Source organism: Oncorhynchus tshawytscha, unplaced genomic scaffold (assembly GCF_018296145.1).
Source record: "Oncorhynchus tshawytscha isolate Ot180627B unplaced genomic scaffold, Otsh_v2.0 Un_contig_4370_pilon_pilon, whole genome shotgun sequence".
In the NCBI taxonomy this organism is placed as follows: domain Eukaryota; kingdom Metazoa; phylum Chordata; class Actinopteri; order Salmoniformes; family Salmonidae; genus Oncorhynchus; species Oncorhynchus tshawytscha.
In genome coordinates this window covers 160,001-171,429 of record NW_024609726.1, presented here as the reverse complement: position 1 = coordinate 171,429, position 11,429 = coordinate 160,001, and the positions used below count along the sequence as shown (strand labels likewise).

The window sequence follows — 11,429 nt, the reverse complement described above, 5'->3', positions numbered from 1 at the left end:
CTGTCAATCACACAGATTAGCCAATTAGCCAGAAGCTACTCTATAAGTCACTGATCTGTGTGTGTGTGTGTGTCTGTGTACCTTGAGCAGAATGTCTGAGACACAGGCTTCCACGGTAACAGACTCTGGGGAGGAGCCAATCTCCCGCCCGACTAGAAGGCCCGCTTCCATCGCTGCGCCGACCGCTATGACCTCATCAGGAGGTGCGGAGCTGAGCAGCTCCACGTCAGCGAACAGATCTTTGATCATCTGCTGCAGCCGAGGAATCCTCGCAGAGCCCCCGCAGAGAACCACCTGAAACATACAATGTTAAACCCCTCGCAGAGAACCACCTGAAACACAGTGTTAAACCCCCGCAGAGAACCATCTGGAACACAGTGTTAAACCCCCGCAGAGAACCACCTGGAACACAGTGTTAAACCCCCGAACCACCTGGAACACAGTGTTAAACCCCCGCAGAGAACCACCTGGAACACAGTGTTAAACCCCCGCAGAGAACCACCTGGAACACAGTGTTAAACCCCCGCAGAGAACCACCTGGAACACAGTGTTAAACCCCCGCAGAGAACCACCTGGAACACAGTTAAAATGGAGAGGGGGGAGTTCTATGCAGGGTGGGCCTGGGAGGGCATATGAGAATATGGTCATCCCTACTCCATGCCCTAGGCTATGTGTTGGAGCGTGTCCCTGGCTATCTGTAATGATGTCTGAGTGATGGAGCGTGTCCCTGGCTATCTATCTGTAATGATGTCTGAGTGATGGAGCGTGTCCCTGGCTATCTATCTGTAATGATGTCTGAGTGATGGAGCGTGTCCCTGGCTATCTATCTGTAATGATGTCTGAGTGATGGAGCGTGTCCCTGGCTATCTATCTGTAATGATGTCTGAGTGTTGGAGCGTGTCCCTGGCTATCTATCTGTAATGATGTCTGAGTGATGGAGCGTGTCCCTGGCTATCTATCTGTAATGATGTCTGAGTGATGGAGCGTGTCCCTGGCTATCTATCTGTAATGATGTCTGAGTGATGGAGCGTGTCCCTGGCTCTCTGTAATGATGTCTGAGTGTTGGAGCGTGTCCCTGGCTATCTATCTGTAATGATGTCTGAGTGATGGAGCGTGTCCCTGGCTATCTGTAATGATGTCTGAGTGATGGAGTGTGCCCCTAGCTATCTGTAATGATGTCTGAGTGATGGAGTGTGCCCCTAGCTATCTGTAATGATGTCTGAGTGATGGAGCGTGCCCCTAGCTATCTGTAATGATGTCTGAGTGATGGAGCGTGTCCCTGGCTATCTGTAATGATGTCTGAGTGATGGAGCGTGTCCCTGGCTATCTATCTGTAATGATGTCTGATGGAGCGTGTCCCTGGCTATCTATCTGTAATGATGTCTGAGTGAATCTATCTGTAATGATGTCTGATGTGTCTGAGTGATGGAGCGTGTCCCTGGCTATCTGTAATGATGTCTGAGTGATGGAGCGTGCCCCTGGCTATCTATCTGTAATGATGTCTGAGTGATGGAGCGTGCCCCTGGCTCTGTAATGATGTCTATGGAGCGTGCCCTGGCTCTCTGTAATGATGTCTGAGTGATGGAGCGTGTCCCTGGCTATCTGTAATGATGTCTGAGTGATGGAGCGTGTCCCTGGCTATCTGTAATGATGTCTGAGTGATGGAGCGTGGGCTATCTATCTGTAATGATGTCTGAGTGATGGAGCCCTGGCTATCTGTAATGATGTCTGAGTGATGGAGCGTGTCCCTGGCTATCTATCTGTAATGATGTCTGAGTGATGGAGCGTGTCCCTGGCTCTCTGTATGATGTCTGTAATGATGTCTGTAATGATGTCTGATGGAGCGTGTCCCTGGCTATCTGTAATGAATGATGTCTGAGTGATGGAGCGTGCCCCTGGCTATCTATCTGTAATGATGTCCCCCTGGCTATCTATCTGTAATGATGTCTGAGTGATGGAGCGTGCCCCTGGCTATCTATCTGTAATGATGTCTGAGTGATGGAGCGTGCCCCTGGCTCTCTGTAATGATGTCTGAGTGTTGGAGCGTGCCCCTTGCTAGCCATCAATAAAAAAAATAAACATGCCATCTCCTTAATATAAGGAATTTGAAATTTACACTTGATACTTAAGTATATTTAAAACCAAATACTTTTAGACTTTTACTCTGGTATTTTACTTGTCATTTTCTATTAAAAAGGTGTCTTTACTTTTACTCAACTATGACAATTGGGTACTTTTTCTACGACTGAAATCAGTGGACTTATTTCCTTTTATGAACTGTAACTCAGTCGAATTGTTGCATTATTTATATAAAGTAATGTTCACTGTACTGCGTATTAGACCTGGACAGTGTCTGAAAAGACAGTCAAGGTAAAGATCTCATTAAAAAGGGGCGGTGTTTTGAGACAGGCTTGAATGTGTAAATAAGCCAATAGGCAGAGGGGTAGCCTACATTCTCGAATTCTCTGTATGGTAATAATTAGAAAATAAAAGATGAATATTATTGGTTTCTTGCATCACACAACACAGTGCAAGTTACAGACCCGCGGTGTCCCAGACCAAGTTAAAAAATAATCATGTCAAGCCCTTCATGTTGTTAAAAACGTTAAGTCTCATGCAATGTAGGCCTTCATTGAACACAACATATAGGCTACTGGAGGCCTTCATTGAACACCACATATAGGCTACTGGAGGCCTTCATTGAACACCACATATAGGCTACTGGAGGCCTTCATTGAACACGACATATAGGCTACTGGAGGCCTTCATTGAACACAACATATAGGCTACTGGAGGCCTTCATTGAACACAACATATAGGCTACTGGAGGCCTTCATTGAACACAACATATAGGCTACTGGAGGCCTTCATTGAACACAACATATAGGCTACTGGAGGCCTTCATTGAACACGACATATAGGCTACTGGCTAGGGCCTTCATTGAACATTGAACACAACATATAGGCTACTGGAGGCCTTCATTGAACACAACATATAGGCTACTACATATAGGCTACTGGAGGCCTTCATTGAACACAACATATAGGCTACTGGAGGCCTTCATTGAACACAACATATAGGCTACTGGAGGCCTTCATTGAACACACATATAGGCTACTGGAGGCCTTCATTGAACACCACATATAGGCTACTGGAGGCCTTCATTGAACACAACATATAGGCTACTGGAGGCCTTCATTGAACACGACATATAGGCTACTGGAGGCCTTCATTGAACACAACATATAGGCTACTGGAGGCTACTGGCTACTGGAGGCCTTCATTGAACACGACATATAGGCTACTGGAGGCCTTCATTGAACACGACATATAGGCTACTGGAGGCCTTCATTGAACACAACATATAGGCTACTGGAGGCCTTCATTGAACACCACATATAGGCTACTGGAGGCCTTCATTGAACACCACATATAGGCTACTGGAGGCCTTCATTGAACACAACATATAGGCTACTGGAGGCCTTCATTGAACACAACATATAGGCTACTGGAGGCCATCATTGAACACAAAATATAGGCTACTGGAGGCCTTCATTGAACACAACATATAGGCTACTGGAGGCCTTCTTGAACATATAGGCTAACACACACATATAGGCTACTGGAGGCCTTCATTGAACACGACATATAGGCTACTGGAGGCCTTCATTGAACACCACATATAGGCTACTGGAGGCCTTCATTGAACACAACATATAGGCTACTGGAGGCCTTCATTGAACACCACATATAGGCTACTAGGCTAGGCCTTCATTGAACACAACATATAGGCTACTGGAGGCCTTCATTGAACACGACATATAGGCAGGCTACTGGAGGCCTTCATTGAACACAACATATAGGCTACTGGAGGCCTTCATTGAACACGGCTACTATATTGAGGCTACTGGAGGCCTTCATTGAACACCACATATAGGCTACTGGAGGCCTTCATTGAACACCACATATAGGCTACTGGAGGCCTTCATTGAACACGATATATAGGCTACTGGAGGCCTTCATTGAACACAACATATAGGCTACTGGAGGCCTTCATTGAACACGACATATAGGCTACTGGAGGCCTTCATTGAACACGACATATAGGCTACTGGAGGCCTTCATTGAACACGACATATAGGCTACTGGAGGCCTTCATTGAACACAACATATGATAAAACATGCCAGTGTTTCTTGACAGCATCTCATATGGTCCCATGATAAAACATGCCAGTGTTTGACAGCATCTCCCACTTTGATAGTTCAGAGTCTGTGGTGGTGAACATTCCAGAGTGTTCTTTACCTCTAATGGGTATTTTTGGTAGCAGTTCATCTGTTTTCCACAATGCCACATTAAGAGCTTCATCCACACATTGTGGAGAATAGCCTCTTCTTAGAAACCTATTGTTCATCTCCGCTGCTTTTTCTAGATAGTCCTCTGTGGAGTGGCATATACAACACAGTCTGAAAAACTGGCCTCTTGGAAGTCCTCTTTTTAATGGCTCAGGATGTCCCCCTGTAATATAGTATTTCTTTGTAAACAGGGTTCCATTTGATTTCTCTTTCCACATGTCGGGGTTATTTATTTTATTTAACTAGGCAAGTCAGTTAAGAACAAGTTCTTATTTGTATTTATTTCACCTTTATTTAACCAGGTAGGCCAGTTGAGAACAAGTTCTGCGACCTGGCCAAGATAAAACAAAGCAGTGCTACAACAACAACAACAGAGTAACACATGGAATAAACAAACATACAGTCAATAACAATAGAAACATCTAGATACAGTGTGTGCAAATGTAGTAAGGAGGAAAGGCAATAGGCCCTCGAGGTGAAAATAATTACAATTTAGCATTAATAGTGGAGTGATAGATGTGCAAGTAGAGATACCCTCTTGCACCCCAGTAAGTAATAATACGGGGATGAGGTAGTCGGCTGTGCTATTTACAGATTCACTGTACACAGCCATCGGTAAGCTGCTAAGACAGCTGAAGCTTAAAGTTTGAGGGGGAGAGACTACAGCTTTAGTGATTTTTGCGATTCGATCCAGTCATTGGCAGCAGAGAACTGGAAGGAAAGGCGGCCAAAGGAGGAATTGGCTTTGGGGGTGACCAGTGAAATATACCTGCTGGAGCGCGTGCTGCTATGGTAACCAGTGAGCTGAGATAAAGTATTTGCTAGGTAAAGCCCTGCCTTATTTACTTATCCGATGACCTGGAGCCAGTGAACGACAACAAATTCAAGGTATTGGAGTGGCTATCACAAAGCCCTGACCTCAATCCTATAGAAAATTTGTGGACAGAACTGAAAAAGTGTGTGCAAGCAAGGAGACCTGCAAACCTGACTCTGTTACACCAGCTCTGTCTGGAGGAATGGGCCAAAATTCACCCAACTTATTGTGGGAATCTTGTGGAAGGCTACCAGAAACATTTGACTCAAATTAAACAATTTAAAGGCAATGCTACCAAATACGAATTGAGTGAATGTAAACTTTGACCCACTGGGAATATGATGGAAAAAATAATTCTCTACAATTATTTTGACATTTCACATTCTTAAAATAAAGTGATCTTAACTCACCTAAGACAGGGAATTTTTACTTGGTCAAGACTTGTGAAAAACGGAGTTTAAATGTATTTGGCTAATGTGTATGTAAACTTCCAACTTCAACTGTATGTAAATGTCATGAGTAATGTAAGATATGAAGACATTATTAAAGTGCCATTATTTAGAGTGGCAATGTTTAATGTGACCAGTGATCCATTTATTAAAGTGGCCAGTGATTGGGCATCAATGTAGGCAGCAGCCTCTCTGAGTTAGTGGTGGCTGTTTAGCAGTCTGATGCCCTTGAGATAGAAGCTGTTTTTCAGTCTCTCGGTCCCAGCTTTGATGCACCTGTGCTGACCTCGCCTTCTGGATGATAGCGGGGTGAACAGGCAGTGGCTCGGGTGGTTGTTGTCCTTGAGGATCTTTATGGCCTTCCTGTGACATCAGGTGGTGTAGGTGTCCTGGAGGGCAGGTAGTTTGCCCCCGGTGATGCGTTGTGCAGACCTCACAACCCTCTGGAGAGCCTTGCAGTTGAGGGTGGTGCAGTTGCTGTACCAGGCTGTGATACAACCCGACATGATGCTCTCAATTGTGCATCTGTAAAAGTGTGTCAGGGTTTTGGGTGACAAGCCACATTTCTTCAGCCTCCTGAGGTTGAAGAGGTGCTGCTGCGCCTTCTTCACAATGCTGTCTGTGGTCTGTGGACCATTCCAGTCTGTTTATTTTATTAAATTACACCTTTATTTAAATAGGCCGTAGTGGCAAAGTAATTACAATTTAGCAATTAAACACTGGAGTGATAGATGTGCAGAAGATGAATGTGCAAGTAGAGATACTGGGGTGCAAAGGTGCAAGATAAATAAATAAATACAGTATGGGGATGAGGTAGTTGGATGGGCTATTTACAGATGGGCTATGTACAGGTGCAGTGATCTGTGAGCTGCTCTGACAGCTGGTGCTGAAAGTTTGTGAGGGAGAAAGGAGTCTCCTGCTTTGCTTTATCTTGGCCAGGTCGCAGTTGTAAATGAGTACTTGCATTGTGCAGACTGCACTACCCTCTGGAGAGCCTTGCAGTTGAGGGTGGTGCATAGACAGGGCCCTAGCTCCACAATGAGAGCCAGCCTGCCAGCTTAGTGGAGTCTGCCACGAGCACCGTCAGTGTAGTCAGCTCAGCTATCCCCATTGAGACAGTGCCTGTGCCTCAACCTAGGTTGGGCAAAACTAAACATGGCGGTGTTCGCCTCAGCAATCTCACTAGAATAAAGACCTCCTCCATTCCTGCCATTATTGAAAGAGATTGTGACACCTCACATCTCAAAATAGGGCTACTTAATGTTAGATCCCTCACTTCCAAGGAAGTTATAGTCAATGAACTAATGACTGATCATAATCTTGATGTGATTGGCCTGCCTGAAACATGGCTTAAGCCTGTTGAATTTACTGTGTTAAATGAGACCTCACCTCCTGGCTACACTAGTGACCATATCCCCCGTGCATCCCGCAAAGGCGGAGGTGTTTCTAACATTTACGATAGCAAATTTCAATTTACAAAAAATAAAATGAAGTTTTCATCTTTTGAGCTTCTAGTCATGAAATCTATGCAGCCAACTAAATCACTTTTTATAGCTACTGTTTACAGGCCTCCTGGGCCATATACAGCATTCCTCACTGAGTTCCCTGAATTCCTATCGGACCTTGTAGTCATAGCAGATACTATTCTAATCTTTGGTTACTTTAATGTTCACATGGAAAAGTCCACAGACCCACTCCAAAAGGCTTTCGGAACCATCATCAACTCAATGGGTTTTGTCCAACATGTCTCTGGACCTACCCACAGTCACACTCTGGACCTAGTTTTGTCCCGTGGAATAAATGTTGTGGATCTTAATGTTTTTCCTCATAATCCTGGACTATCGGACCACCATTTTATTACGTTTGCAATCGCAACAAATAATCTGCTCAGACCCCAACCAAGGAACATCAAAAGTCGTGCTATAAATTCTCAGACAACACAGACTCCCTCTGCCTACCCAAGGACGTCGGAGGACAAAAATCAGTTAACCACCTAACTGAGGAACTCAATTTAACCTTGCGCAATACCCTAGACGCAGTTGCATCCCTGGTATACAGCTCGGGTATACAGAAAATACCCGAGCTCTGAAGCAAGCTTCCAGAAAATTGGAACGGAAATGGCGCCACACCAAACTGGAAGTCTTCCGACTAGCTTGGAAAGACAGTACCGTGCAGTACCGTAGAGCCCTCACTGCTGCTCGATCATCCTATTTTTCTAACTTAATTGAGAAAAATAAGAACATTCCGAAATTTATTTTTGATATTGTCGCAAAGCTAACTAAAAAGCAGCATTCCCCAAGTGAGGATGGCTTTCACTTCAGCAGTGATAAATTCATCAACTTCTTTAAGGAAAAGATCATGATCATTAGAGAGCAAATTACGGACACCTCTTTAAATCTGCTTATTCCTCCAAAGCTCAGTTGTCCTGAGTCTGCCCAACTCTGCCAGGACCTAGGATCAAGAGAGACACTCGTGTTTTTTAATAGTATATCTCTTGACACAATGATGAAAATAATCATGGCCTCTAAACCGTCAAGCTGCATACTGGACCCTATTCCAACTAAACTACTGAAAGAGCTGCTTCCTGTGCTTGGCCCTCCTATGTTGAACATAATAAACAGCTCTCTATCCACCGGATGTGTACCAAACTCACTAAAAGTGGCAGTAATAAAGCCAAACCTTGACCCAGAAAATATTTTTTTAAACTATCGGCCTATATCGAATCTCTGATTCCTCTCAAAAACAAATTGAAAAAGCTGTTGCGAAGCAATTCACTGCCCTCCTGAAGACAAACAATGTATACAAAGCGCTTCAGTCTGGTTTCAGACCCCATAGCACTGAGACTTTACTTGTGAAGGTGGTAAATGACCTTTTAATGGCGTCAGACTGAGACTCTGCATTTGTCCTCGTGCTCCTAGACCTTAGTGCTGCTTTTGATACCATCGATCACCGCATTCTTGGAGAGATTGGAAACGCAAATTGGTTTACACGGACAAGTTCTGGCCTGGTTTAAATCTTATCTGTCTGACATATATCCGTTTGTCTGTGGGTGGTTTGTCCTCTGACAAATCAACTGTAAATTTCAGTGTTCCTCAAGGCTTTGTTTTAGGACCACTATTGTTTTCATTATATATTTTACCTCTTGGTGATGTCATTCAGAAACATAATGTTAACTTTCACTGCTATGCGGATGACACACAGCTGTACATTTCGATGAAACATGGTGAAGCCCCAAAATTGCCCTCCCTGGAAGACTGTTTCAGACATAAGGAAGTGGATGGCTGCAAATGTTCTACTTTTAAACTCGGACAAAACAGAGATGCTTGTTCTCGGTCCCAAGAAACAAAGAGATCTTCTGTTGGATCTGACAATTAATCTTGATGGTTGTACAGTCGTCTCAAATAAAACTGAAGGACCTCAGCGTTACTCTGGACCCTGATCTCTCTTTTGACGAACATATCAAGACTGTTTCAAGGACAGCTTTTTTCCATCGACGTAACATTGCAAAAATCAGAAACTTTGTCCAAAAATGATGCAGAAAAATTAATCCATGCTTTTGTCACTTCTACGTTAGACTACTGCAATGCTCTACTTTCCGGCAACCCGGATAAAGCACTAAATAAACTTCAGTTAGTGCTAAATACGGCTGCTAGAATCCTGATTAGAACCAAAACATTTGATCATATTACTCCAGTACTAGCCTCTCTACACTGGCTTCCTGTTAAGGCAAGGGCTGATTTCAAGGTTTTACTGCTAACCGACAAAGCATTACATGGGCTTCCTCCTACCTATCTTTACAATTTGGTCCTGCCGTACATACCTACACGTACGCTATGGTCACAAGACGCAAGTCTCCTAATTGTCCCTAGAATCGCTTAGCAAACAGTTGGAGGCAGGGCTTTCTCCTTTTGAGCTCCATTTTTATGGAATGGTCTGCCTTCTCTTTCCTTCTCTCTCTCAGGGGACCTGAGCCCTAGGATCATGCCTCAGGACTACCTGGCATGGTGACTCCTTGCTGTCCCCAGTCCACCTGGCCGTGCTGCTGCTCCAGTTTCAACTGTTCTGCCTGCGGTTATGGAACCCTGACGTGTTCAACGGACGTGCTACCTGTCCCAGACCTGCTGTTTTCAACTCTCTAGAGACAGCAGGAGCGGTAGAGATACTCTTAATGATCGGCTATGAAAAGCCAACTGACATTTACTCCTGAGGTGCTGACCTGTTGCACCCTCTACAACCACTGTGATTATTATTATTTGACCATGCTGAACATCTTGGCCATGTTCTGTTATAATCTCCACCCGGCACAGCCAGAAGAGGACTGGCCACCCCTCATAGCCTGGTTCCTCTCTAGGTTTCTTCCTAGGTTTTGGTCTTTCTAGGGAGTTTTTCCTAGCCACCGTGCTTCTGCACCTGCATTGCTTGGTGTTTGGGGTTTTAGGCTGGGTTTCTGTACAGCACTTTGAGATATCAGCTGATGTAAGAAGGGCTTTATAAATACATTTCATTGATTGATTTCTGGGTTCCTGTAAGGACTCTGGCAACGCTGTTCTGCACAAGCTGCAGCCTGTGGATGCTTTTCGAGGAGAGCCCACCAAGGAGAGCATTGCAGTAATCTAGTCGGAAGGTGACCTCTCAGGTTTAGAGAGAACAGGAGTCAGGTGATGTTTCTCAGGTGAAATAATTATTTTTTTTGTTGGAGAAAGCCAAACTAGCTAGGGATCAAGTCAAACAAGTTGACACATCACCCCCCCCCAAAAAATACATTTTTTTTTTTATAAATAGTAAAAAGTATGTAACTATATGTCCAGTATTTACAGAGCACTGTGACATGGTAACTTCCAAACCCATGTTAGGTAGGTCAGGGTTACCTTGTTGATGTCGCTAGTAGAGAGCCCAGTCGTCTCCAGCAAGCTTCTGATTGGTTGGACACTCTTGTTGAACAGGGAAGAACACAGCAGCTCAAAACGGGCCCTGAGAAAAAAAAAAAACACACAGCGTGACTTTCCTGTGGCATTGTATGAAGAGGGGGATTGTGAGGGACAGCGGTCTAAGGCCCTGCATCGCAGTACTAGAGGTGTCATTACAGACCCGGGTTCCATTCAGGGCTGTCTCACAACCGGCCGTGATCGGAAGTCCCATAAGGTGGCGCATAATTGGCCCAGAGTTATTCGGGTTAGGCAGCCATTGTAAATAAGTGTGTGTGTGTGTGTGTAGCCATGTCCTGTTGTTCTTAACCGACTTGGCTAGTTAAATAAATAAATACAAATACACATTGTGGTGGGTAAGAGAGCAGGGGTTTGTGGGTAGTGTAGTCACCTGGAGATGTTGCAGTCGAAGTCCATGCCGTCGTGTAGCGAGTCAACGAAGCAATTAGCAGAACCCAGCGTGGAGAGAGAATGTTTGGCCATGTCTGCTCCGTTCATCAACTTCAACATGGCCCGCGCGTTACTACTAACATCCTGTTTAAACGACCTACAGACAGACAGACAGGCACCTTTAAAACCAGGGGATCAGATGTAGGGGAATACGTTCTCCCATGTCACCCCGCTGGCTTCCAGTTGAAGCTCTCATCCACTACAAGACTGTGGCGGAGGGGGGAAGCCGACAGGCCGGGTGGAGCAGGCCGGGTGGAGGGGGAAGCCGACAGGCCGGGTGGAGGGGGAAGCCGACAGGCCGGGTGGAGGGGGGAAGCCGACAGGCCGGGTGGAGGGGGGAAGCCGACAGGCCGGGCGTCAGCATGCTTCAGTTCAGCTGGCCAAATAGCGAACCAAACGAGTGTGCTAGCATACTGAACTTCACTTGAAAAATGAAG

The 11,429-nt window shown here is 45.1% G+C and overlaps 1 protein-coding gene and 1 long non-coding RNA gene across 2 annotated transcripts in view; both read right to left on the bottom strand.

Moving 5' to 3' along the window:
- hspa14 (heat shock protein 14) overlaps positions 1-11,429 on the bottom strand; it is a 33,565-nt gene that overhangs the window by 802 nt on the left and 21,334 nt on the right. Inside the window, exons 8-10 of the mRNA XM_042317308.1 lie at positions 10,934-11,089; positions 10,486-10,588; positions 82-294 (exon numbers count right to left, since the gene is read on the bottom strand). Of these exons, the coding sequence (XP_042173242.1) occupies positions 82-294; positions 10,486-10,588; positions 10,934-11,089 (472 nt within the window). The remainder of the gene's footprint in view (positions 1-81; positions 295-10,485; positions 10,589-10,933; positions 11,090-11,429) is intronic.
- LOC121845652 lies at positions 308-760 on the bottom strand. The gene is made up of 3 exons (XR_006082677.1): positions 573-760; positions 433-537; positions 308-402 (listed from the first exon to the last, which is right to left on the bottom strand). It is a non-coding gene; the product is annotated as an uncharacterized LOC121845652 (long non-coding RNA).